This window comes from Phoxinus phoxinus (genome assembly GCF_949152265.1).
Source record: "Phoxinus phoxinus genome assembly, chromosome: 3".
In the NCBI taxonomy this organism is placed as follows: Eukaryota; Metazoa; Chordata; class Actinopteri; order Cypriniformes; family Leuciscidae; genus Phoxinus; species Phoxinus phoxinus.
In genome coordinates, this window is record NC_136878.1 from 32,738,998 (window position 1) to 32,762,185 (window position 23,188).

Sequence of the window (23,188 nt, forward strand, 5' to 3'; positions counted from 1 at the left end):
CAGAAGTTCAGCTTTTAAAAATATTTCTTGCGTTTTTTCCATTCCACCACCCTACGTTTCAAGTTTTTAAACGCAAATACATTCTCTGTTTAAATGGCCCCTTAAAGGGATAGTTCACTTTAAAATTAAAATTCTGTCATCATTTACTCACCCCCAAGTCAATGGGTACAGACTACTGTTTGGTTACTGACATTCTTCAAAATATCTTTCTTTGTGTTCAGCAGAAGAAATAAATTAATACAGGTTTGAAACAACTTGGGGGTGAGTAAATGATGACAGAATTTTAATTTTAAAGTGAACTATCCCTTTAAAGCTGTTTTGTGTAATAGTTTTAAAATGCTATCCCAGCTTACTATGCAATTAGTTGGAAGCTGTTTGTAGGATGATTTCAATAAAAAGTTATTTTTCCATTTGTTTGAGCATCTCGACAAGTTAGACGCAGTAACATTACTGGTTGCAATTTGTTAAAAGATACTTTGTAAAACCTTTAAAAGTTAAAGATGTTGTGGTTTCATATCATTGACACTTAATGTTTTGTAATTTCCATATAAAATCACAAAAAAAAGTCGTTGTAGTAGTTTTTAAAGGATTTGCGATACCGCCCAGTTACCTCAATTTACACTGACACTTTATGCCGTTCTAGGCTAAAGCCAATGAAAGTGGCCTTATGACTGCAAAGCTCAAATCATATACTGAATTCAGTTTAAACTAATTGTTAATGAATTATGGTTGTTTTCCACTCTCCAGGTGTCTCGATCCTTATGCTGGCTCAGGGTGCCAGTTCCGCAACCCTTGCTTCAGCGCCCCATGCAGAAATGGTGGCGTGTGCCATTTGCTTACTTCTGCCAACAAGGTGGACTTTGTCTGCAACTGCAGCCTGGGCTACACGGACCGACTGTGCCTCACTCCCACCAATAACGTGTGCCTTAGCGCCCCGTGCCGAAACGGAGGCACTTGTGAACTCACCAGCATCTACAATTACAAGTGTAAATGCCCACCAGGCTGGTCAGGTAAGACCACAATCCAGTTTTAAATGAGGCATTTTAAAAGTATGAACTAAAATCTCAAATCCAGACAGTGCAGAGCATATTCTGACCTTAAAACGCTCTTATTCACTAGGTAAAAACTGCCAGCAAGCTGATCCTTGTGCCTCAAATCCTTGTGCCAACGGCGGTCAGTGTAGTCCCTTTGATTTTGACTACCTCTGCCACTGCACACCCTTCTTCTCAGGCCAAACCTGCAAACAAGACGTCAATGAGTGCGCCCAGAGTCCCTCTCCTTGCAAGAACGGTGGCGTGTGTGAGAACGAGGTGGGCACGTATCGCTGCAACTGCCCTGCGGAGTACACCGGGAAACACTGCGAGACCCTCTATCAGCCCTGTAACCCCTCGCCATGCTACCACGGGGGCACCTGCGTACAGAAGGGAGAGACGAGCTACGAGTGCTCCTGTTTGCCAGGTAGGCATTCTTAATTATTTCATAACCATTACCATTAGTTACAAGTGATAGCATTGAACTAATCATGCTACACATGCTTCACCCAAACTGGCAAAGCAAAGGAACTCGTTCAGGTTCCTTTCTGAAATAATAAGAGTCCATCTTTCCATCTTTTAATGATATTCTTTTCTCAATGTTTATGTACTTTCTCTGGAATCATTTAATGAAATGTATAAAGTAAATCTAGTTCAAATTGAAATTCCTAAATATTATTACCACAATCAACAAAACCTCTACCAATTACATTTAATATAGCAGTAACATAAAATGCCTGGCAAAATAATAGGGATGCACAATATATCGGCCACCATAACGGTATCAGCCGGTTATGTTAATTTTTTATGTTATTGGCCTGATAAGCAAATTTGGTCGATATATTACAGCTGATAAATAAATATTATTTCCTTCGGCTGAGACGCTTCAGACGCACACCAGACGCCATAATGGTTTTGAATTGCTTAAAATATGATTGGAGTGCAACATGTGCAGCGCAAGTCTGTCATATTGGCTACATGGAATTATAGACATAATATATAATTTTGTGCTTAGGACATGGCTTTTAATTGTGAGACTTTTGTTTTTGTAATCAGGCAATCAAAAATCATATAACAATTTGGATTTAGATTTTTCGGCCAATATATCGGTTATCGGCTTTCAAATATAAATAATTATCGGTTATCGTATCGGCCACAACGTTCATATCAGTGCATCCCTACAAAATAAATAAATGAATCAACCGGATAGTATATCAAAACACAAACACATAATTTAAAAATAAATAATAAAATTGAATGAATATAAAAAATACGTAAATAAAAATTACAGTTACAATGCAGTTTGGCTTCGTGGCAGAAAGTAGTGACAAAACAAAGCCACATGACATGGGAACTTATTGGTCAAAATAAAAAGCTTTAAAATAATTGCAATATTCATAGTGTTGCCTTATTTTATATGGCCAGCTGAATCACCATGAATATATTGTGAATATTTGAAATATTGCCTGGGTCTAATACTTATGTGATTATGTATTTAGCAGACTTGTTCTGGCATATACCATTTCCTGGCTTAACAGCTGTTTACCATGCTAACAATTCAAAGCCATGATGTCTTAAATACCCCTCATGATTATGGGGTATATGGCTTGAATCTTGAATCTTTTTAATGACATTAGTTACATAACAAATGAGTTCATTAAATGGTGAATCAATGACAGCCTCTTAACTTTGATCACTCAGAGGAAATCCACTCAGCTTATTTTGACTCATAAGTGTCCTGTTGACGACATCAGTTTCAGTGGCAAGACAAATGATATCGGGCTTCTATCCGGGTCAACACTGAAGGCAGATATTTTAGATGAGCTCAGTGAGTTTGCAATAACAAAGCAGTATCAGTGTTTCCCACAACTTTGGAACATGGGATAGGCTACATTTTCCAGCATGCCCTTCTCTCAGCCTCATTTAAACCCAGTCATAGTCATAGTATCTGCACCTCCACTGCAGCTCTGTGTGTGTGTGTGTGTGTGTGTGTGTGTGTGTGTGTGTGTGTGTGTGTGTGTGTGTGTGTGTGTGTGTGTGTGTGTGTGTGTGTGTGTGTGTGTGTGTGTGTGTGTGTGTGAACAGGCCGGCAGGAAAATATTTGCGCTTATCGTGAGGAAATGTCTGAACGACAACATCCTTATGCTGGTGTCCCTAGGCCAGAGTCAGCGTTGGGAGAATGTGTGTGTGTGTGTGTGTGTGTGTGCTTGTCTCCTGTCACTACTTTGGACCTGAATGAAACTCGTATCATGTCAGACAAACATAACCTAAACCTCTGCTGTGAGGAAACATCACTAAAGTAATTTCTCACTATTTTTATTCCATGCATTCATGGGTTTTGAAAAAGGAATTCATTTTATATAATGTGATCAGTTATTAAATATATCCTAACTGAACGTTTTGGAGTTAAATCGTAGGAAATTGTGGTTAGAGTCGGTTAAGTCGTTGTCGTTGGTGCCTCTAACAGAGCCCTGGTACTGCCAGCCTTCTCAGAAAAGGAAGACTGTTGACCGCAACAACAGTAACGACTGTTTTCGAATGTAATAGGGAGTTTCACAACATTTTATCCCTCTGTTTATACTGGGAAACAATCAAATTTTCATGTTTGTGTTAAAGGATCTGTGCTGTGCAATCTGATATAAATATTTAGTTCTTTGCAAGGCGACATGAATTCTGTCAGAAAACAGTTGCTCAAATATTTATCCATGTCTAGTATATTTGAATTCATGGGTTATGTGTTTAGTGCTGATTTTTTAATTCAGGCTATGTTCACGTGTTTTGGATGATACTGAAAGAAGTCTCTTATGCTCAGCAAGGCTGACTTTATTTGATCAAAAAACAGTGATATTGTAAAAATAATAATATTGTAAAATATTATTGCAGTTTTGGTTACACTTTATTTTAAGGTATCCTTGTTACAATGCAATTGTTCATTTATGTATTGAGTTATATTATTAACATGTACTTACTATAGAGTTAGGATTAGGGTTTTGTTCAGTTTTTTGAAAATGTAATTTATTCCTGTGATGCGAAGCTGAATTTTCAGCATCATTACTCCAGTCTTCAGTGTCACATGATCCTCCTGAAATCATTCTAATATGCTGATTTGCTGCTCAAAAATATGGGCAGTGCCTGATATGGGCATGTAAACAATCTTGTTGCTTCTGGCTTTTGAAACCAGTTTTTTAAGAACATTTTTGATGAAATCGCTTCTTTCTTTCCAGGCTTTAGTGGTCAGAACTGTGAGGAGAACATTGATGACTGTCCAGACCATCGCTGCCTTAACGGAGGGACCTGTGTGGATGGAGTTAACACCTACAATTGCCAATGCAAGCCAGAGTGGACAGGTACCAACTGACTACTCAAACCCTAGACTTCAATTACAGCTAAAGGCATTTTTTGAATCAGTAAGGCTAACAAGGTTGCATTGGGTAGAATCTCTTTTTTATTGGCGTTTTATCTGTACCTATCAAAGGTACATGCTGTATTTTGCAGTGAAATTAACGGCTATTTATATTTATATATGAATTCCTCAGGTCAGTTCTGTACCGAAGACGTCAACGAGTGCGATTTGATGCCCAATTCCTGCCAGAACGGTGGTACATGCTTGAACACGCAGGGTGGATACAACTGTGTGTGTGTGAACGGCTGGACAGGGGATGACTGCAGCGAGAACATCGATGACTGCGCAGATGCTGCCTGCCACACAGGAGCCACATGTCATGATCGGGTGGCCTCCTTCCTCTGTGAATGTCCTCACGGGCGCACAGGTGTGCATTGTTTTTTCACATGCAACTGAATCTTGGTTTGAGGCACTCATTTTTTAATTATTGGAGCATAAGCTTTATGAAAGCTTTGAGCAAAACCACTGAAGATAATTTAAAGACCCTATTTTAATGAACCACTTATTTTACTTATTTTCTATTGAAAAACAAGTTAAGATGGGACATATCAATTTGCTTTTTTAATCTGCTAAAATGAATTTATGTCATGGCATTATGTGTAACACTTTATTTGACAGTGTTCTTGTTACACATCTTACTTGTAGTTGCTATAGTAATTACTATAAATTGTTCATAATTGCATGCAGATAACCTAAACCACACCTTAATCCTAATCAGGGTTTGGTATTAACACCCACCAAATGTGTGTGGATTTCAGCAGTGGTGTGTAACGCAGTCACTCCTACTAACCAATTTGGCAGATTGAATTATAATATATGCATGTTTCAATTGTAGTTTTTTTAAAAATCATCTGAAATAATAAAATAAGTGCAATTTAGTGTTGTCAAAAATTTAGATTTTTCGATAAATAACGCTTCCAATACTAATTTTCCACAGAATTGATATATGATACCAGCTGTGCTTTCTATTTTCTCTGACAGAGAGTTGACACACAAACCTTCCTCCCCTCTCTCACTCGTCTCATTTGCTTAGAATGAATTGCCCCGGCATAGGATTGCACATATTTTGCATAATTTTACTCATTCCTGCAGATTTTCTGCCCAAAATCTGCAGACACCCAAAAACACCCAAAGTTCGCACACATAAAGCCGCCTCTCAGTACTAAATTTAGTTCTTTTTCGCTGCTCATTGCACTTAAACAGTCAAAAGCACACAATAATGTCAAAAAATGCTGGTTTTGGCAAGTATTCATGTTAACACAGTCAGTTATGTTTTAAGTGCACGTAAACATAAACAGTTGAGAAAGAAAATGCATGTGTAACAGTATAATGGATCTGTGCATCAGGTCTTAAAGTAACAGCAGCCTAATACACCTGCTGCCAAATTATGAGATAATATTAAAAAATATCTATATGACAGTTTTTCCCAATGGTATTTGATGTCAACATTGTGGCCAGTGGAAATGCTGAGTAGCTAGTAACTTTGGAAAACCACTAGCCACAGTGGCTGGTGAACAAAAAAGTTAATGTCAAGCCCGGAACCTAACCCTATAGTCAGTACAGTTATTATTACTCAGTACTGAAATCTATAATTACACTGTAACACAGACACCTTAAAATAAAGTGTAACCAACATTTGTTCTGATTTCATGAGGTCTTTAAAACCTGCCATGCTGTTTAAATAGGAGACATTCACAAATTTTTATTGTCGTACATTTCTGTACAAGCTCATTTTGATTGTGTGTATCGATGTCTTAGGTCTGCTGTGTCACCTGGATGATGCTTGCATTAGTAACCCATGTCAGAAAGGCTCGAACTGTGACACCAACCCAGTCAACGGCAAGGCCATCTGTACCTGTCCTCTGGGTTATGTTGGCCCAGCCTGTGACCAAGACGTTGACGAATGCTCACTGGGTGAGTAATGGCTTCTTTAAAAAAAACCCCACCTGAATAAAATTAACACTTGAACAACACAGCAACCACCCAGAACACTCTAGCAACCACTTAAAACACCCTGCCAACCTGAATGTATTAGTGATGGAATGATGGATTTAAAAAAAGGCATTTTGTGTCTCTTTTTTAGGTGCAAACCCTTGTGAACATGCTGGAAAGTGTATAAACACAAAAGGTTCCTTCCAGTGTAAATGTCTGCAGGGATATGTGGGAGCTCGATGTGAACTGGACATAAACGAGTGCATGTCCAACCCATGCCAGAATGATGCTACCTGTTTGGATCAAATCGGAGGCTTCCATTGCATCTGTATGCCAGGTAATCCAAAAAACCTGCTGCATATATATTACCCCATACTGGTGATGTCATTACCTCACATGACCAACCTGTGATCCAATAAATAGCTTTTTTTGGCTGTAGCTCTAATGATACTGATGCCTGTCTACATAAAGCTGATATATTGTGTTTATTATAGACAAAAGAAACACTAATAGCATCACTAAGGCAGGCTGAATTCTCTTGCTAAATCTGGTGCTAATTCCCCTATGCTAATTGGCAGGGTACGAGGGAGTCTTCTGCCAGATCAATACTGATGAGTGCTCCAGCATGCCCTGCCTCAACAATGGGAAGTGCATCGACAAGATCAACAACTACCAATGCGAATGCCCCACAGGTGAGCATGCAGGGGTCAATCACCTCCCAGGACAGAACAGAGAGGAGAACACTAATCCCTGCCCTGAGGCAGGCTTACACAGCCAGGGCTAAAATGCTCCGAATAATCCATACGAAAGCTTTTGGAAAGTTAGAATTTTTAGACAGTTTTGGCTTTGAATAAGTTGATGTACAGTACTGTGCAAAAGTCTTCAGTATTAGTATTTTAACCCCCCCCCCTAAAAAAAGGTTTTAAGCCAGTTATTTGAATATTTTGCTGTAGTGTCCCAGTTGGAAATATCAGTTTACATTTCCAAACATTCCTTGTTTTGCCATTAATTGTAATAATGCAGTGAGATTTTTGTCTCACAACATCCGATATGATCTCACCATCATCGAGTCTGTCTGGGATTACACGAAGATACAGAAAAAACTGAGACAGACTAAAGAAACCTACCTGACCTGCAAAGTGTGCTTAGGACAAAAGCTGTTTTAAAGGCAAAGGGTGGTCACACCAAATATTGATTTAATTTAGTTAATAGAAGTTAATTGATAAATAACCTCTATTTATGACATCTATTTGAAAGCATCCTCACATCTTGGAGACGTTGCCACAGTTCTTATGTGGCTTAAAACATTTTTTTTTTTTTTGGTGAAGATACTTACATGCCTAAGACTTTTGCACAGTACTGCATTTCATTTGTGTGTTGAGTTATGGCATTTAGTGTTCATAAGTCTGTCAGTGTTTTAAATTTGAATCGTTCTGAAATTAGTCAGATATTAAATTGTGAATATAAAACTATATATATTTACAAAATAAGAACACTTATTTGTTATATAAACATTTTTATATAAATATTTTATACATTTTATATTTTTATATTAATTTAATTTTAAATAGAAAACTAAAAATATGTTTAAAATCTGAGAAATTTGTTTCATTTTAATTTTATTCATTTAGAAATTCTAAATATTTTAACGTTTTCTTTCAATTAATGATTTAATGACTACATATTAAAAGTTTTGAATGTTGTTCACAGTAGATATATAACTTTTATTATTATTCTACTCTACTTTGATACTTTGTCCAGCTTCAATGATGCGAAAACAATTTAGTTGAAATGTAGGTTTATGAAAAAGGCTCTTCTTGTAGGAAAACGGCACATTTAGGATGTAGAGGAATTCATGCATAAATAAAAAGGGGTAGAGCGGAGGTACAATATTAGGCATGATGAGGTTGTGCAAGGAAAGGGGCCTACGGGGACTATAGAGGGGTGTAGAGGAGTTTGGAAGGCGGTAAGCTGAAGAAGTGGAAGCTAGGCCTCTTCGCTGTTTCAGATGGAAATCAGAGATCCTTTTTAGCATGCGGCGCAGGGATTCTTTTCAGTAGTTTACACACTGAATCCATAGCAACTACAATGGACGCTTTTTGTAATGTGGCATTTTAGCAGCTCAGAAGAAATTCCAGTTTTTCTGAAGAGGGATGAGACATAACTTGATTACAGATACCAGGGGGTCTACTCTACGGGAATGGCATGAGCAAGTTAAGAATTTGTTATCAGGATTATCAGTATTAAACAAAATGTGTGATTAAGTTTTAAATGTGATCAGACTTACTATTTTAACCAGGCATACAATAAACAGCCCAGAAAAATTCATTAGATTTACCAAACACCTTAAGAACTCCATAGCAACAACTTTCTTAAAAAAAAAAAAAAAAAAAAAAGATTTATTGTTGAAGAACTTTAGTCTCCAACTGTGTCCCATAAGTCTCTGCACTGATGGATTTGTAGCCCTTAATGTGTTCAGACTGTATATTTGAACAGCAGACGTCTTTAGCGAGGGATTAAAATAACTGAGGGAGAAAGCACAAATGTTGGGGGTTCCTGAGCGGCAGGGTTGCTGAATAGCATTAGGTCAGGGGTTGCGTGGGGCTCTTTTGGTGAGACAGGTTCAGAGAGGGGGGCAAAGGCTGGATGGGAGAATGCACATTGTGATGGAAAACTTCTAAGGGACAAAGGAGGCAACCGGCATGGCTTGGCGTTCCACTGAATAGACAGTTCCTCTTTGTCTGGTGCCCTTGGTCAGGAGGCCTTGGAAGGTTTTTACCGCCATTTTACCCCCTTCTCCCCCTCTCACCGTGATGGTTTTGTTGAAAAGCAGCTTGAAAACATGAGAGAAAGAGAGAGAGGGGTAAAGCTTGCTGCCGTGTATTAATGAACACTGGCTTATAGTTGTATAGACGAGTGTGAAGGAATGAAGTGAGTGCAAACTAGAGGAATGATTGTAATGATGACCCACAACTCTTTCCTCTTACCTCCCTCTCAGGATTCTCGGGTAGCCAATGCCAGTTCGACATCGATGAGTGTGCTAGCACCCCCTGTAAAAATGGGGCCAAGTGTATTGATGGGCCCAACATGTACACCTGCCAGTGCACTGAAGGTACGAAGACACCGTCTGCTTGTTTCAGTTTTTTAAAGCCTGAAAAAGTCATGAAAAATATTAAACACATAAAACATCATGGAAAGGTTGAATTTAGGGATGTACGACATATCGGCCACCATATCGGTATTTTTTTATCTTATCGTTATCGGCCTGATAAGAACATTTTGTCAATATATTACAGCCGATAAATAGTGATTATTTCTTTTGGCTGATAAAATTATAATGAGATAATATGTAATTGTGTGCTTATGACATGCCTTTTAATGGTTCGACTTTTGTTTTTGTAATCAGGCTCTCAAAAATTATATACAAATTTGGATTTAGATTTATTGGCCAATATATCGGTTATCGGCTTTCAAATATTACGAATTATCGGTAACGGCCAACATTTTCTTATCGGTGCGGTGCGGTGCATCCCTTGTTGTATTTCTGTTGTCAATATTTTGTGTAGCTCTAAAATATTTTGTAGCACTTTATTTTACAGTCCTGTTCCCCATGTACATACTTATTACAGTAATTACAATAACTGGGTAATAACTAGTTACTAACCCTAGACCTACTCCTAAACCTAACCTTAACCCCTGTAGTTACCTTATATTACCCAGTATTTTCTTAGGTAACTACACTGTAAGTACACATACTGTAAAATAAAGTGCATTTTGCTATAAATTGCTCTAAAAGTCATGCACCCAGAACAAAATGTACAAAAGCGGTCACTGTGTACTAAAATGTAATAATATGCATGAAACATATGCATGAAAATGTTGGCCGTTACCGATAATTCGTAATATTTGAAAGCCGATAACCGATATGATGGCCAATAAATCTAAATCCAAATTTGTATATAATTTTTGAGAGCCTGATTACAAAAACAAAAGTCTTTGAAGTTAATATAAGGTGGTATATAGATTTACCTTTTAAAAAGGTACCATCCCAGTGACAGCTTTGGTATCTTTTTTCTGGAAGTGTGGAAAAACATGTACATTTTAGGGCCAGAATGTGAGAAAATGCTGTCATAATAAATATAATAAATGAATCTGTTTTCTTTATAGGTTACACAGGGCAGCACTGTGAGACAGATGTAGATGAATGTCTATCCAACCCATGTCACTATGGCACCTGTAAAGACGGCCTGGCATCCTTCACCTGTTCCTGCCGTGCAGGTTTCACGGGTCGTCTGTGTGAGATCAACATTAATGAGTGTCTCAGTCAGCCGTGCCAAAATGGAGGCACCTGCCAGGACCGTGAGAATGCCTACTTATGCATCTGCCCAAAAGGAACCGCAGGTGCCACTTTTGCTGTAACTACCAAAAATGAGTAAATTCCTACCTGTCAAAAAGCTCTTTTGGTCATTTACTTTAATTCTGTTGTGTTTTAACAGGTGCTAACTGCGAGGTTAACCTAGATGACTGTCAGAGCAATCCCTGCGATTATGGAAGATGCATTGACAAAATAAATGGTTACGAGTGTGCCTGTGAACCAGGATACACTGGTGAGTGGTATCAGATCATGTGCTTCATACACCAATAAACGGCAAGTGCTGAAATATAAAAATAGTAATATTCATGTGAAATGAGAGTTTAATATAATAATTTACCAAGCAATGAAAATACACATCAATTATCTCTATTTCCAAGCCAGTTAGGCGCAAATGGTCAACTCAATCATTCATTCATCTGTCAAGTAAAGTTCAGAAAGTACACTAAGGTTAAGGTTAGGATTAAGGAATAGTATTTGGGAATTAAGCCACTAAAATAAGTGTCCTGACTTTATAAACAAATATAAACAGCAGTTTTTCAGACAATCATCAATGCCTTTTTACATTTTGGGGTTTGCCAACACCTGATTGGCTGACATGTCTTGGGAGGGCAGGTTGTTGGAGAGAGGATGTGTGGTCTAGTGTGCAGTCTAGCAGAGGTTAGAAAATAAAAGATCAAATGGAGACTTTTGCTAAAGTCTTTTTTATTTTGATTTCTTGTACTCCTACGTGCCCCCTCTAGAATTTCATAAGAGATCTAAACAATGTCTCAACCTGTGCTCTGATTTGCCAAGATACCAAAGAGATTTCAGTATGAACTCAAACATCAAATTCTTCCTGAGCTATATTCAATTATCTGAGCTATATTAGCCATTATATTATGTGGATTGCATAACTCTAAATTGCATGTCAACAAATGTCTTATTTTAGTCTTTTAGTAGAAACATTTGCGACAAAGTTGGTACTTAAATGAAACGTACCCCACTATGTCTTTTGAGCTCTGGAAAAGTATGTGGTGAAAAGGCAGTCAAGGTGGTATACTGAGCTCAGGTCTTTATCAGTGTAGAAGAGATGGGGAGTCAACAAAGAGTTCAACAGGTGAGACAGGCAACAAAGCAGGGTGGGGAGAGACAGCTGGCCAGCGAGCAGACACTCGGCCCGGGCCGTGGTGTTGGCTTACAGTCTCGCCCAATCCCCCGCCTGCCGAGCAAACACGCAAGCCAGCCCGCTCCCCCATTCAGCCAGAGATCTCCAGGACATCTGGGAGTTTGAAAGGAGAAAAGATTTGCAAAAGATTTGTGAAAGTCGATCTTTTAAAAGGGGGAAGTTGGCCATTGCTTTAAAGACAAGTGACAAATGAAACCTCTGCCTTTATGCTGGGCATTGCGTTCGGTGAATAGTGGTGCTGCCTGAAGTGGAGTCTAAAAGCTAGACCTTAAGCCTAGGATTTCAGGAAAAACAAGGAATGGCCTTAATGAATGCGGTCGATTCAGAAGTTATTTTGACTACCAAATGACGTGACACACTAACCGTTTTCATAATTCTTTCTTTTTTTGTAGGGAAAATGTGTAACATCAATATTGATGAATGTGCCATCAACCCCTGTCACAATGGTGGAACCTGCATTGATGGAGTCAATGGCTTTAAGTGTCTGTGCAGAGAGGGGTATCACGACACTACCTGCCAATCACAGCTCAACGAATGCCTTAGCAACCCCTGTATCCATGGACACTGTGAAGACAAAGTCAATGGGTTTGTATTATTTACATACATTACCATTCAAAAGTTTTGTGTCAGTAATAAAACATTTTTTTTTTTACTTTTATTCAGCAAGGATGCATTGAATTGATCAAAAGTGACAGTAGAGACATTTATATTGTTACCAAAGATTTTGAATAGATTATGGTTTTGTTTCTCGAGCAGCAAATCAGCATATTATATTGATTTCTGAAGGGTCATGTGACACTGAAGACTGGAGTAATGATGCTGAAAATTCAGCTTTGACATCACCGGAATAAATTACATTTTAAAATATACAAAAATAGAAAAAAGTTGTTTTAAATTGTAATAATTTTCCACAATATTAATGTTTTACCGTATTTTTGTGAGCGTAAGACTTCTTCCAAAAACATTTTAAAAAATGTACTGACCCCAAACTTTTGAAAGGTAGTGTATATCAAATTTAATAAACAAACATATAAGCAGCTAAAAGTTGTACAAATCATAGTTTTTTATTAAACCTACTAAACAATGTTTCACAACCTTGCTTGAAAAACCAAGTCATACCAGTTTAACATGATCCAAAAAAACACAAAAAAACCAGCATAAACCAGCCTAAGTTTGTTGGCTGGTTTTAGAGTGGATTTGGCACTTTCCAGCTGGTTAGTCTGGGAGACAAGCTTGTTAAACCAGCTGCAAACTATCGTGACCAGGCTGTGAGACTTAGTTGACACCAGCTAAGACCAGCAAACCAGCTCAACTCAGTTTAAGATGTGATGTTTTGTTCATTATATATGATATACTATAAATATACTATACCATATACTATAAAATCACTTTAAGCTGGCTTTAACTGCTGGATTTTCCAACAGTGGAAGATCACAGGTCCAAATATGTAAGAAGAAAAAAATCCCTTTAGCCAAATGTAAAATCCAGATCTTGTTTCTTACAGATATAACTGTATTTGCGACTCGGGATGGAGTGGTATCAACTGTGACATAAATAACAATGAGTGTGAGTCCAACCCCTGTATGAATGGAGGCACCTGTAAGGACATGACCAGTGGCTACGTCTGCACATGCCGCGCCGGCTTCAGTGGTTCGTATCATTCATTCTGCTAATGTACTGTAACTATGTGGGATGCCCTTTGACCCCCAAATCAAACTCTTCCTAACATTTGATTACAGGTCCCAACTGCCAAACTAATATCAATGAATGCGCCTCCAACCCTTGCTTGAATCAAGGAACCTGTATTGATGACGTGGCCGGATATAAATGCAACTGTTTGCTGCCTTACACTGGTATGAGTTTAGCTTTATTCAGGATCATTTGATCAGTATGTAGCTTTGACTGTTTAGCTGTTTTAACAAGGGTTTCCTAAATTGTGTTTTGCGAACCCCTGGGGGTTCAGGAGTTGATGAAAGCAAACAAATAATTAAGTTAATTAAAATTTAATTGAGTTTTAATACATTTTTTAAATGAAAGTAATAAAAAAAAAATATATATATAAACCAAATAAAATCTTAAAAAAAATAGATATAGAAAAATAGTTTTTAGTTTACCTGTATGTCATGTGACTCCACATCAGAGAACATCAAATGTATTGTTTAATTGTTGAAAAGTAACGTGACATCTCAAGGGGTACTTCAAGTAAATATTTTACATCAAAATCCCTGATTTATACTGTTTTTTTTAAGTACTGACAAATATATATAAAAAAAAAGATATTGCTTTTAGCAATAGACAATTAGCTTTTTTCCTGTGTTGATTGTATTTCCCTTTGAAACAGGAAGTTGGAGTGGGCTGTTTTCTTCTAAACAGCCAATAGCCTTTAATTTAAGACACAGCTGTGATCAATGATTTGCTAGTGAGAAGGGGATATTTTCATTCTAGAATAATTTTATTAAACACAATTTGAGATACACCTGAGTGTGCAAGATTTCCATTTTAAAAGTCACATTTTAAAATCTCAAAGCTATATATATAAAAAAAAAAACAAGTTTACATAAAAAGTGGTTGTAGTTATTTATTAGTTGAATAATTAAAAGCCTGAAAAACTAAAAACTTCACCTATCATTATTTTGTTTGTCATACCACCTTAACTGATGTGTAGTTTGTAGCTTGTGAAGCTACAATTTCAATGTCAGGAACAAATGACCCCCCTCCATCAATCCAGTCCCTGTTTGTTGACAATGGCCCGTCGTGAGCCTTACAAGTATCTCTGTTGACAATACAGGAAAATTTGATTTCAGCAGACGATACATTCTTTCCTCTCGCTGTGTTATTTGACAAAACAGAAAATGATGTTCTGCCTTTGGAACAGAAATTATATTAATTCCCAGTGACTTTCTTTTTTGGAAAAATCCACACAGCATCATATCAAGAATAACAAGAATCTGTCCGTACCAGGGTGGGAACAGTAGCCTGTCATGTTTCCTGTTTGCCCTACTTCCTCTCTCACAGAAACGCAAATGGCCAGACAATGGCAGGAAAACCTGCTGGCTTCCTGCAGGGTCCGGCCGTCGTGGAAACAGATAGGCCAAACGTGCTTTGCTTTGCTAGGACTGACAGGCTAATCTCCAACAGAGAAAAGAGGAGTCGAGACAGAACCTGTGCTAGTGTCACCTTCTAAATTTAGGCCTTCTTAACGGAAGAACGTCACCTCTTAAATGCTAAAAGAAAACACCTTGAAAGACAGATTTATGCATAGAAAAACAACATATCCAATCTGAATGGAATGTGTTTTAATGCTTTGTATTTTGATATAATCTTCCAGGTGGGAACTGTGAGACCCTGTTGGCCCCGTGCAGCCCTAAACCTTGTAAGAATGGAGGTGCATGCAAGGAGTCTGAAGACTACGAGAGCTTCTCTTGTGTGTGCCCTGAGGGGTGGCAAGGTACAAACTTCACAAACCTAACAGGAAAATCTGTCCTAGCGTCAATACCATGCATAACTGTATTCATATTTTGCGCTCTCCCTCTTGTAGGCCAAACGTGTGAGGTGGACATTAACGAATGTGTCAAAAACCCTTGTCGAAATGACGCCATCTGTCAAAACTCCATTGGCAGCTACAAATGCAGTTGCAAATCGGGCTACACTGGCCGCAACTGTGAGACGGACATTGACGACTGCAAGCCCAGTTAGTGTCTTGTTTCATCCTTATTTCGATCTAGTGCAGGGGTGTCAAGCTCAGATTCCTGGAGGGCCACTGCTCCAAACCTAAACCAGGAAATCAAGGTCTTCAGGATTACTAGAAACTTCAGGTGTTTTGGAGCTGGTTGGAACTACATTTTGCAGGGCAGTGGCCCTTCTGGAGCCGAGTTTGACACGTGATCTAGTGTATTTTGTCATGGGGACACTTATTATTCTTAATAATATTGATAAGCTTTGACTACATTGTATGAAACTTTAACTGAGCTGGACGATGACATGACTGTTTTCTCCAGAGCTGCTGTACAGATAAATGAACTAAGGGTATGTTTACACGACAACGATGTACTACAAACCGAAACGTTTTTTTTTTCTTCCTCTGTACAGATGACAACTTTATCAAAATGATTCCCGTCCACACGGATCCACGAAAATGATATTATGCATGCCAGACAAGTAATTGGCAATGTCGCTTTCTAAAAAAAGACATACGCATTCAAACGCGCATACCTATAGACTAAACATGTAATGCGCATGTTCATGCCGTCACCGCTTTCATTTTCCATTCACGTTTTTGAAGTTTACATGGAGATATAATCGGTGTCATTTTTAAAAACCCGTTTTAACGTTTGCGCCACCAAAACGCCATTGTCATGAAAATTAATGGCAATAAATCATTAAAAGTTTTCGGTTTTCAGTTGAAAACGGTGTCGTGTAAATGCCCCCTAAATTAATAACTAATGATTTTTACAACGGAAATGAATCAACGCTGAACTTACTTAAACTGGACAATGACTTACTTCTTGAGCTGCTGTACAGCCAAAACAGTCTTTGTTGCATTATTTTCCTGTTGTCACTGTAAAGCTGCCTTGAAACAATCTGTATTATAAAAAGCGCTATATAAATAAAGGCGACTTGACTTGACTTGATGTCTAACCTCGTCTTTTCACTCTAGACCCTTGCAGCAACGGTGGCTTCTGCAAAGACGCAGTGAATGCCTTCACTTGCACCTGCCTACCAGGTTTCCGGGGCAGCAGATGCGAGGAGGACATTAATGAATGTGATAGTAACCCGTGTAAAAATGGTGCGAACTGCACTGATTGTGTGAACAGTTACACATGTACCTGTCCACCTGGATTTAGTGGGATTCACTGTGAGAACAACACACCTGACTGTACTGAGAGGTAACAACTGCACTCATTTGTGGCATGTGTATAAGTTTTCAAGCATAAATACTGACCTTTGCCAACATGACAATGTTTGTGTCAAGAGGCAACAAGTCAAACCCATCTTCACTTTTTTAGAATCATATCAACAAAGCAGTAGTAGATACACACCAAAGAACAATTGGCCAATATAAAATGCAAACCCTGTATGGCATTCTGCTCAACAATGTGATGTCTTGTGCAAAATCACAAAACAAGAACTGTCGGATAAACATGAAAAAAAAAAAATCACTTGTAGAACGTAATTAGCATTAGACTAATAACTAACTAAAATGTGTATTTATCCTATTACTCTAAATATATATATAAAACCTAAGATGTTTCATACAAAATGCATAATAAAAATACTACTGGTAAATTCACTGGATAATTTTTTCCCCCCTAATATAATGTAGACTGCAACATGGCAACATACCTGACCAATTTGACCAATATGTCAATATCACGAAAGGAAAATACTTATAATTTGTTTTGAAGAAATTAATATTTTATTCAGCAAGGACATTAAATTGATCAACAGTGACAGGAAAGACATTTATAATGTTACAAAAGTTTTCTTTTTCAAATGATTTTTTTTTTTTTTACACATATATTAACCAGCACGACTGTTTTCAACATTGATAAAAATAAGAAATATTTCTTGAGCAGCAAATCAGCATATTAGAATGATTTCTGAAGGATCATGTGACAAATTTAAGTCTGGAGAAATTCAGCTTTTGCCATCCGAGTAAAAATAAAATAAATTTCTTTTTTAAATTAAAATAGACTACAGTTATTTTAAATAGTGATATTATTTCACAACATTACTGGTGTTGCTGTGTTTTTGATCAAATCAATGCAGCCTTAGTGAGCATAAGAGACTACTTTTAAACAAAATCTACTGGACCCCACACTTTTGAATGGTAGTGTACATTGTACTGTCATTCTGACATGCAAAGAAAATTCAATATTATGCCTCCATACATGGCTCTCAGGAAACCACTGATCTCAGCTCAGTTTTCAGAACCTGATTGTTAAAGTCAGAAAACTGATCTGCCTCATGATAAGGTGTTCCAAAAAAAGGCTGTAGCTCTCCTTCTTCCTCTGTTGTCCATTAGCGCCCCCTCTGGTGAACAAATGACAATGCAACCAGAGCAGCACCACAGCCCATTATAAATTACCTGAGAAACGAAATTATGTTAAATTAATGTAATAAATATGACTGATAATCATGACTCTCTCCCCCCCCTCCCTCCCTCCCTCCTAAACAGCTCTTGTTTTAATGGTGGCACATGCGTGGATGGCATCAACAGCTTCACTTGCCTGTGCCCAGCTGGGTTCACCGGTAACTACTGCCAGCATGACATCAACGAGTGTGACTCCAGACCCTGCATGAATGGAGGCACCTGTCAGGACAGCTATGGCACATACAAGTGCACCTGCCCTCAGGGATACCATGGCCTCAATTGTCAGGTAACAAATCACAGATATGGACAAAAGCTTAGTATGCACTCATCTTACATTCATTGCTTTCGCAGTGTTCCACTAGCTGCGTTTACATGGACCCTAATCGAATTGTAATCAGAATAGTTGCACAGTCGGAATAAAAAAGTCACATGTAACCACGTCAATCGGAATGAATTGGCAAATCCGTATAATTTGGATTGTAAATGGTGGCTCAAACCTTTTTTAAATCCCTTTGATTGGACATGTTAACACTAGATCTGATTGACTTTATTTAGCGTTCATGTAAACACTATGTTCGGATTCATCAATTTAAACAAAAGGTGTCTATGAAAACGTAGCTAATAGTTGTTAAGTTATAATATAAGTTAAGTTAAAATATTTTCTGTAGTATAACTTAAAAAATGACTGAAAATTGCTCAAATTAAATGAACATTTTATGTTACACAATATTCACTTAAAAATAGTAAGATAAAATACAAATAAACATTATTATATATTCTGTTAATTGCACTTGTTTTAAGTAGTCGGTCCCAGTAACTTAAAAACTGATTGATCTATTAACTTTTTCATTTGTTAGGATAAGTTCACAAATGACTAACAACTGGTCTAATCCATCTAGTTAACTAGATTAGTTGTTTAATGCACTGTGAACTAACATGAATTTTTTTTTTTTTTTTACTAATCAACATTAACTTGTTTATAAATATTGTAAAACTATATTGCTCATTATTAGTTCATGTTAGTTAATGCATTAACTAATGTTAACAAATGAGAGGTAAAGTGTAAACCGATCTATCCTTAATTCATATCAGCACCTATTTTTAACTTTAACAATAAAATAAGTTAAGATAAGATAAAAGAGATTTGAACTCATGGACGCATGTTAAAATGTGAACACTGGATGAATTCTCGTCTTGCAGGAGCTGGTGAACTGGTGTAAGCCGTCTCCCTGTAAGAATGGAGGTATCTGCAGACAGAGCGGCACTAGGTACAGCTGCCAGTGTCAGACAGGCTGGACTGGTTTATACTGTGACGTCCCCAGCGTTTCTTGCGAGGTGGCCGCCAAACAGCAAGGTAGATTTGTTTGTATAAAATAAAATATCTTTGCCACTTACCACACATTTTGTCGAGGCTGTTCAGCGTTTAACCAATCTGCTGTGATGTTTGCTTCTCCCACTTTTAGGTGTAGAGGTGGTGCGGCTGTGTCGTAACTCTGGCCAGTGTCTGGATGCTGGAAACACACACTACTGTCACTGTCAGGCCGGATACACAGGCAGCTACTGTGAGGAGCAGGTGGATGAATGCATTCCCAATCCTTGCCAGAACGGAGCAACCTGCACAGACTATCTGGGTGGCTATTCTTGTGAAGTAAGTAAAGAAAATCTGGTGGTTAGGGAGAGGAATGACTGTAGAAGAAGACACTTTAGGTTAATGCCCGCTAAATCACCCTTCTTTGTAAAATAATTGCTTGTTTGGCAAAGATGGAAGAAAGCGCCAAGTAAACAGAAACAGGCTTGTTTTATGTTTGCCATTAATTCGCCTCGCTCTTTCTCTGGTTTCTTGAAGTGCGTGCCAGGTTATCATGGAGTGAACTGCTCTGATGAGATCAATGAGTGTCTGTCTCAGCCCTGCCAGAACGGGGGCACATGCATCGACCTGATCAATACCTACAAATGCTCCTGTCCCCGGGGAACACAAGGTCGGATATCACTTCCTCTGTTTTGCTCTTTTTGCCCATTCCATACTTCATTAATTAGGTCTTAACCGTTATCAGTCATGCTTAATTACATCTCATAGATGTTTTATTTCATAAAATTGACAGAAACTTCTCAAACGGCTAAAGTTATTAAAGTGAATTGTCCTTTCTCTTCGTCTCTAGCTCTGTGATTTTAAGGCATCATAGCAACACTCAAAACAAGAGAAACACCAATATTAATATATATATTGATCTTAATTTTTCTTTATATTAACATAATTATACTAATAATATTTATAAATAAAATGTATATATAATATACATATAAGATAATAATTTATGTATACCGGTATTTAATTTTCCATCATTTTATAAACCTATAATTAATTTATCATTTTCTAAAATCAGTTTAATAATTTTTTTTTCAGTTTACAGTTTTATTTTTAGGCTTAGAATATTAGAACAATGTGATATTATAAACCTATAATTAATTTATCATTTTCTAAAATCAGTTTAATAATTTTTTTTCAGTTTACAGTTTTATTTTTAGGCTTAGAATATCACATTGTTAGCTTAGCAACATGCTAACATCAAAATATAACATTTAACTCTAGGGTGATTCACAATATAAGTATTTGAAAAATCAGACAACAGCACAAAAGTACAATCTCATGAATCCCGAATGAAAATCAGAATACAAACGATGTATAAATATGGACCTGTAGTTTTAAAGATATCGATTATGTATATAGATAATAATAATAATCTCCATGTCCCTATGGAGAAAAAGGAATGGGGTTTTGACTTCCAGAACCCGACTGTTGCACTCTGCCTCTATATTCCAGATCAGTCAGTAATGACTGTTATTCTGCCTTAGAGGACAGCTGATACATAGGCAGTGTACAGCAAGGAGCAACAGAGCCTATATTTACATCTCCGCTAGAGTGTGTTAGAGCAGCTTTTTACACCTTTGCCCTCCGCTCCTCTCTCAGGTGTGCACTGCGAGATCAACATTGACGACTGCACACCCTTCACCGACCCCATCACCCATGAGCCCAAATGCTTCAACCAGGGCCGCTGTGTGGACCGTGTGGGCGGGTACCACTGCATCTGCCTGGCCGGATACGTGGGGGAACGCTGTGAGGGTGACGTCAACGAATGCTTGTCCAACCCTTGTGACCCCCGTGGCACGCACAGCTGCATCCAGCTCACAAACAACTACCGCTGCGAGTGTCGCACAGGATACACAGGTACAGCACGGGCTACTGTGGACCATTTCTTCTTCGATTTAGAGAGGAATGCTACTCTCTGATCCTGGTGTCAAAATGTGTAATAACCTTGCTTGTGTATCCCTACAGGTCAGCGCTGTGACAAAGTGTTTGATGGCTGTAAGGGGAAACCTTGTCGTAATGGAGGCACCTGCGCTGTGGCTAGCAACACTCCTCATGGCTTCATCTGCAAATGTCCACCGGTTGGTCACATTCTCTGATACATTTTGAACCTGATTTGCGTCATTTCGATCCTGTTCTCAAATTCTGTCTTTATTATTTCATATCCATTACATTGGATATGAACTAATTGTGCAGATCCTATACACATAATTTACATAAATGTGGCATAAAATAATTAATTAAATGTAATAGTTAACTTTAACTTGTTCCATTTTAGTCAGAAGGCCACAGATTCATTCTAATATAATTTTCTAAAGTTAATTTCATTCTCTACAATCATACACTATTGTTCAAAAGGGCCACTACATTTTTTATTTATTTAAAGAAATTAATACTTTTATTGAGCAAGGATGCATTAAATTGATAAAAAGGAACAATACTGTTTTGTAACAATGTAAATCTTTACTATTGAATAAAAATGCTTTTTAATTTTTGTATTAAATCAAATAATCCTGATTTTTTTTTATTGTTGTATTGTACACAGTTTCCACAAAAATATTAAGCAGCACAACAGTTTTCAACATTGATAATAATAAATGTTTCTTGAGCACCAAATCAGCATATTAAAATAATTCTAAATAATTATGTCACTAAAGACGCTGAAAATTCAACTTTACAATTAAACGGATGAATTACATTTGAAGATATATTTAAATAAAAAACAGTTGTTTATATTATATTTAAAATTGTAGTAATATTTTACAATATTACAGTTTTTACAGAATTTTTTATTAAATAAACTTAAAAAAAAATCTTACAGAGCCCAAACGTTTAAATGGTACTCTAGCCTGCATATTACCATAGCTTTGCTAAAAGAAAATGTCACTAAACTCTAATAAATGTATTTGGCAATTTGTGTACGTCTCGTTTAGGGTTTTACAGGCTCAACCTGTGAGTATGACGCTCATGCTTGTGGGAGCCTCCACTGCAAAAATGGCGGTACATGCGTTTCTGGTCACAAGAGCCCCAAATGTCTGTGCATCCCTGCCTTCACTGGTCCTGAGTGCCAGTATCCCACCGAGGGTCACTGCACCACCAATCCCTGCTACAACGGAGGCACGTGCGAGTATATCTCAGAGGCCCCATACTACCACTGCATCTGTCCTACTGGCTTCAATGGCCTCTTCTGCCACATCTTGGACTACAGCTTCCCAGGCGGCTCTGGTCGAGACATCACACCAGCTCCAGAAGTGACGGCGAGCTGCGAGATAGCAGAGTGTGAAAACAAGAAGGGCAATAAGATCTGTGACAGCGCATGCAATAATTATGCCTGCGATTGGGATGGTGGGGACTGCTCACTGAACTTCAATGACCCGTGGCAGAACTGTTCGGCCGCGCTGCAGTGCTGGCGCTATTTTAATAACGGGAAGTGTGACGAACAATGTCACAACGCTGGATGCCTCTATGATGGATTTGACTGCCAGAGACTGGAGGGCCAGTGCAAGTAAGTGTTATCTGAGAATTTGTAACACCATTTTTACACAAGTTTCAGTGCAAGGTTTCTTGTTTCTTGTTAAAATGATCACGCTGAAGAGAATTTGTCAGGGAGGTTTAAAATTGTGATTGCAGGTCTGGGGACATTTTTTTTTCTTCTATTTTTTATTAAATGATTTTTAAAATCCAGACTTAGCCAGTGTTTTTTTATTTTTTTTATTTATTTATTTAACCTTTATTTATCCAGGTAAACTGTTTGAGAACATCTTCTCATTTACAAACATGACCTGGCCAAGAGGCTACAGGAATAAATAGAAACATACTGTA

The 23,188-nt window shown here is 37.8% G+C and overlaps 1 protein-coding gene across 2 annotated transcripts in view; it reads left to right on the top strand.

The window, feature by feature from the left end:
* The window catches only part of notch1b (notch receptor 1b), a 44,991-nt gene that overhangs the window by 12,864 nt on the left and 8,939 nt on the right, over positions 1 to 23,188 (top strand). Inside the window, exons 3-25 of one of the 2 annotated variants that reach the window (XM_079608685.1) lie at positions 748 to 1,010; positions 1,120 to 1,458; positions 4,256 to 4,378; positions 4,568 to 4,801; positions 6,193 to 6,348; positions 6,518 to 6,703; positions 6,945 to 7,058; positions 9,365 to 9,478; positions 10,534 to 10,767; positions 10,863 to 10,973; positions 12,299 to 12,491; positions 13,411 to 13,556; positions 13,646 to 13,759; positions 15,235 to 15,354; positions 15,445 to 15,597; positions 16,564 to 16,792; positions 18,085 to 18,286; positions 19,201 to 19,354; positions 19,464 to 19,648; positions 19,847 to 19,979; positions 20,969 to 21,226; positions 21,335 to 21,447; positions 22,300 to 22,871. In XM_079608685.1, the coding sequence (XP_079464811.1) occupies positions 748 to 1,010; positions 1,120 to 1,458; positions 4,256 to 4,378; positions 4,568 to 4,801; positions 6,193 to 6,348; positions 6,518 to 6,703; positions 6,945 to 7,058; positions 9,365 to 9,478; positions 10,534 to 10,767; positions 10,863 to 10,973; positions 12,299 to 12,491; positions 13,411 to 13,556; positions 13,646 to 13,759; positions 15,235 to 15,354; positions 15,445 to 15,597; positions 16,564 to 16,792; positions 18,085 to 18,286; positions 19,201 to 19,354; positions 19,464 to 19,648; positions 19,847 to 19,979; positions 20,969 to 21,226; positions 21,335 to 21,447; positions 22,300 to 22,871 (4,446 nt within the window). The remainder of the gene's footprint in view (positions 1 to 747; positions 1,011 to 1,119; positions 1,459 to 4,255; positions 4,379 to 4,567; positions 4,802 to 6,192; positions 6,349 to 6,517; positions 6,704 to 6,944; positions 7,059 to 9,364; positions 9,479 to 10,533; positions 10,768 to 10,862; positions 10,974 to 12,298; positions 12,492 to 13,410; positions 13,557 to 13,645; positions 13,760 to 15,234; positions 15,355 to 15,444; positions 15,598 to 16,563; positions 16,793 to 18,084; positions 18,287 to 19,200; positions 19,355 to 19,463; positions 19,649 to 19,846; positions 19,980 to 20,968; positions 21,227 to 21,334; positions 21,448 to 22,299; positions 22,872 to 23,188) is intronic. The other variant, XM_079608686.1, reaches the window with a different exon arrangement.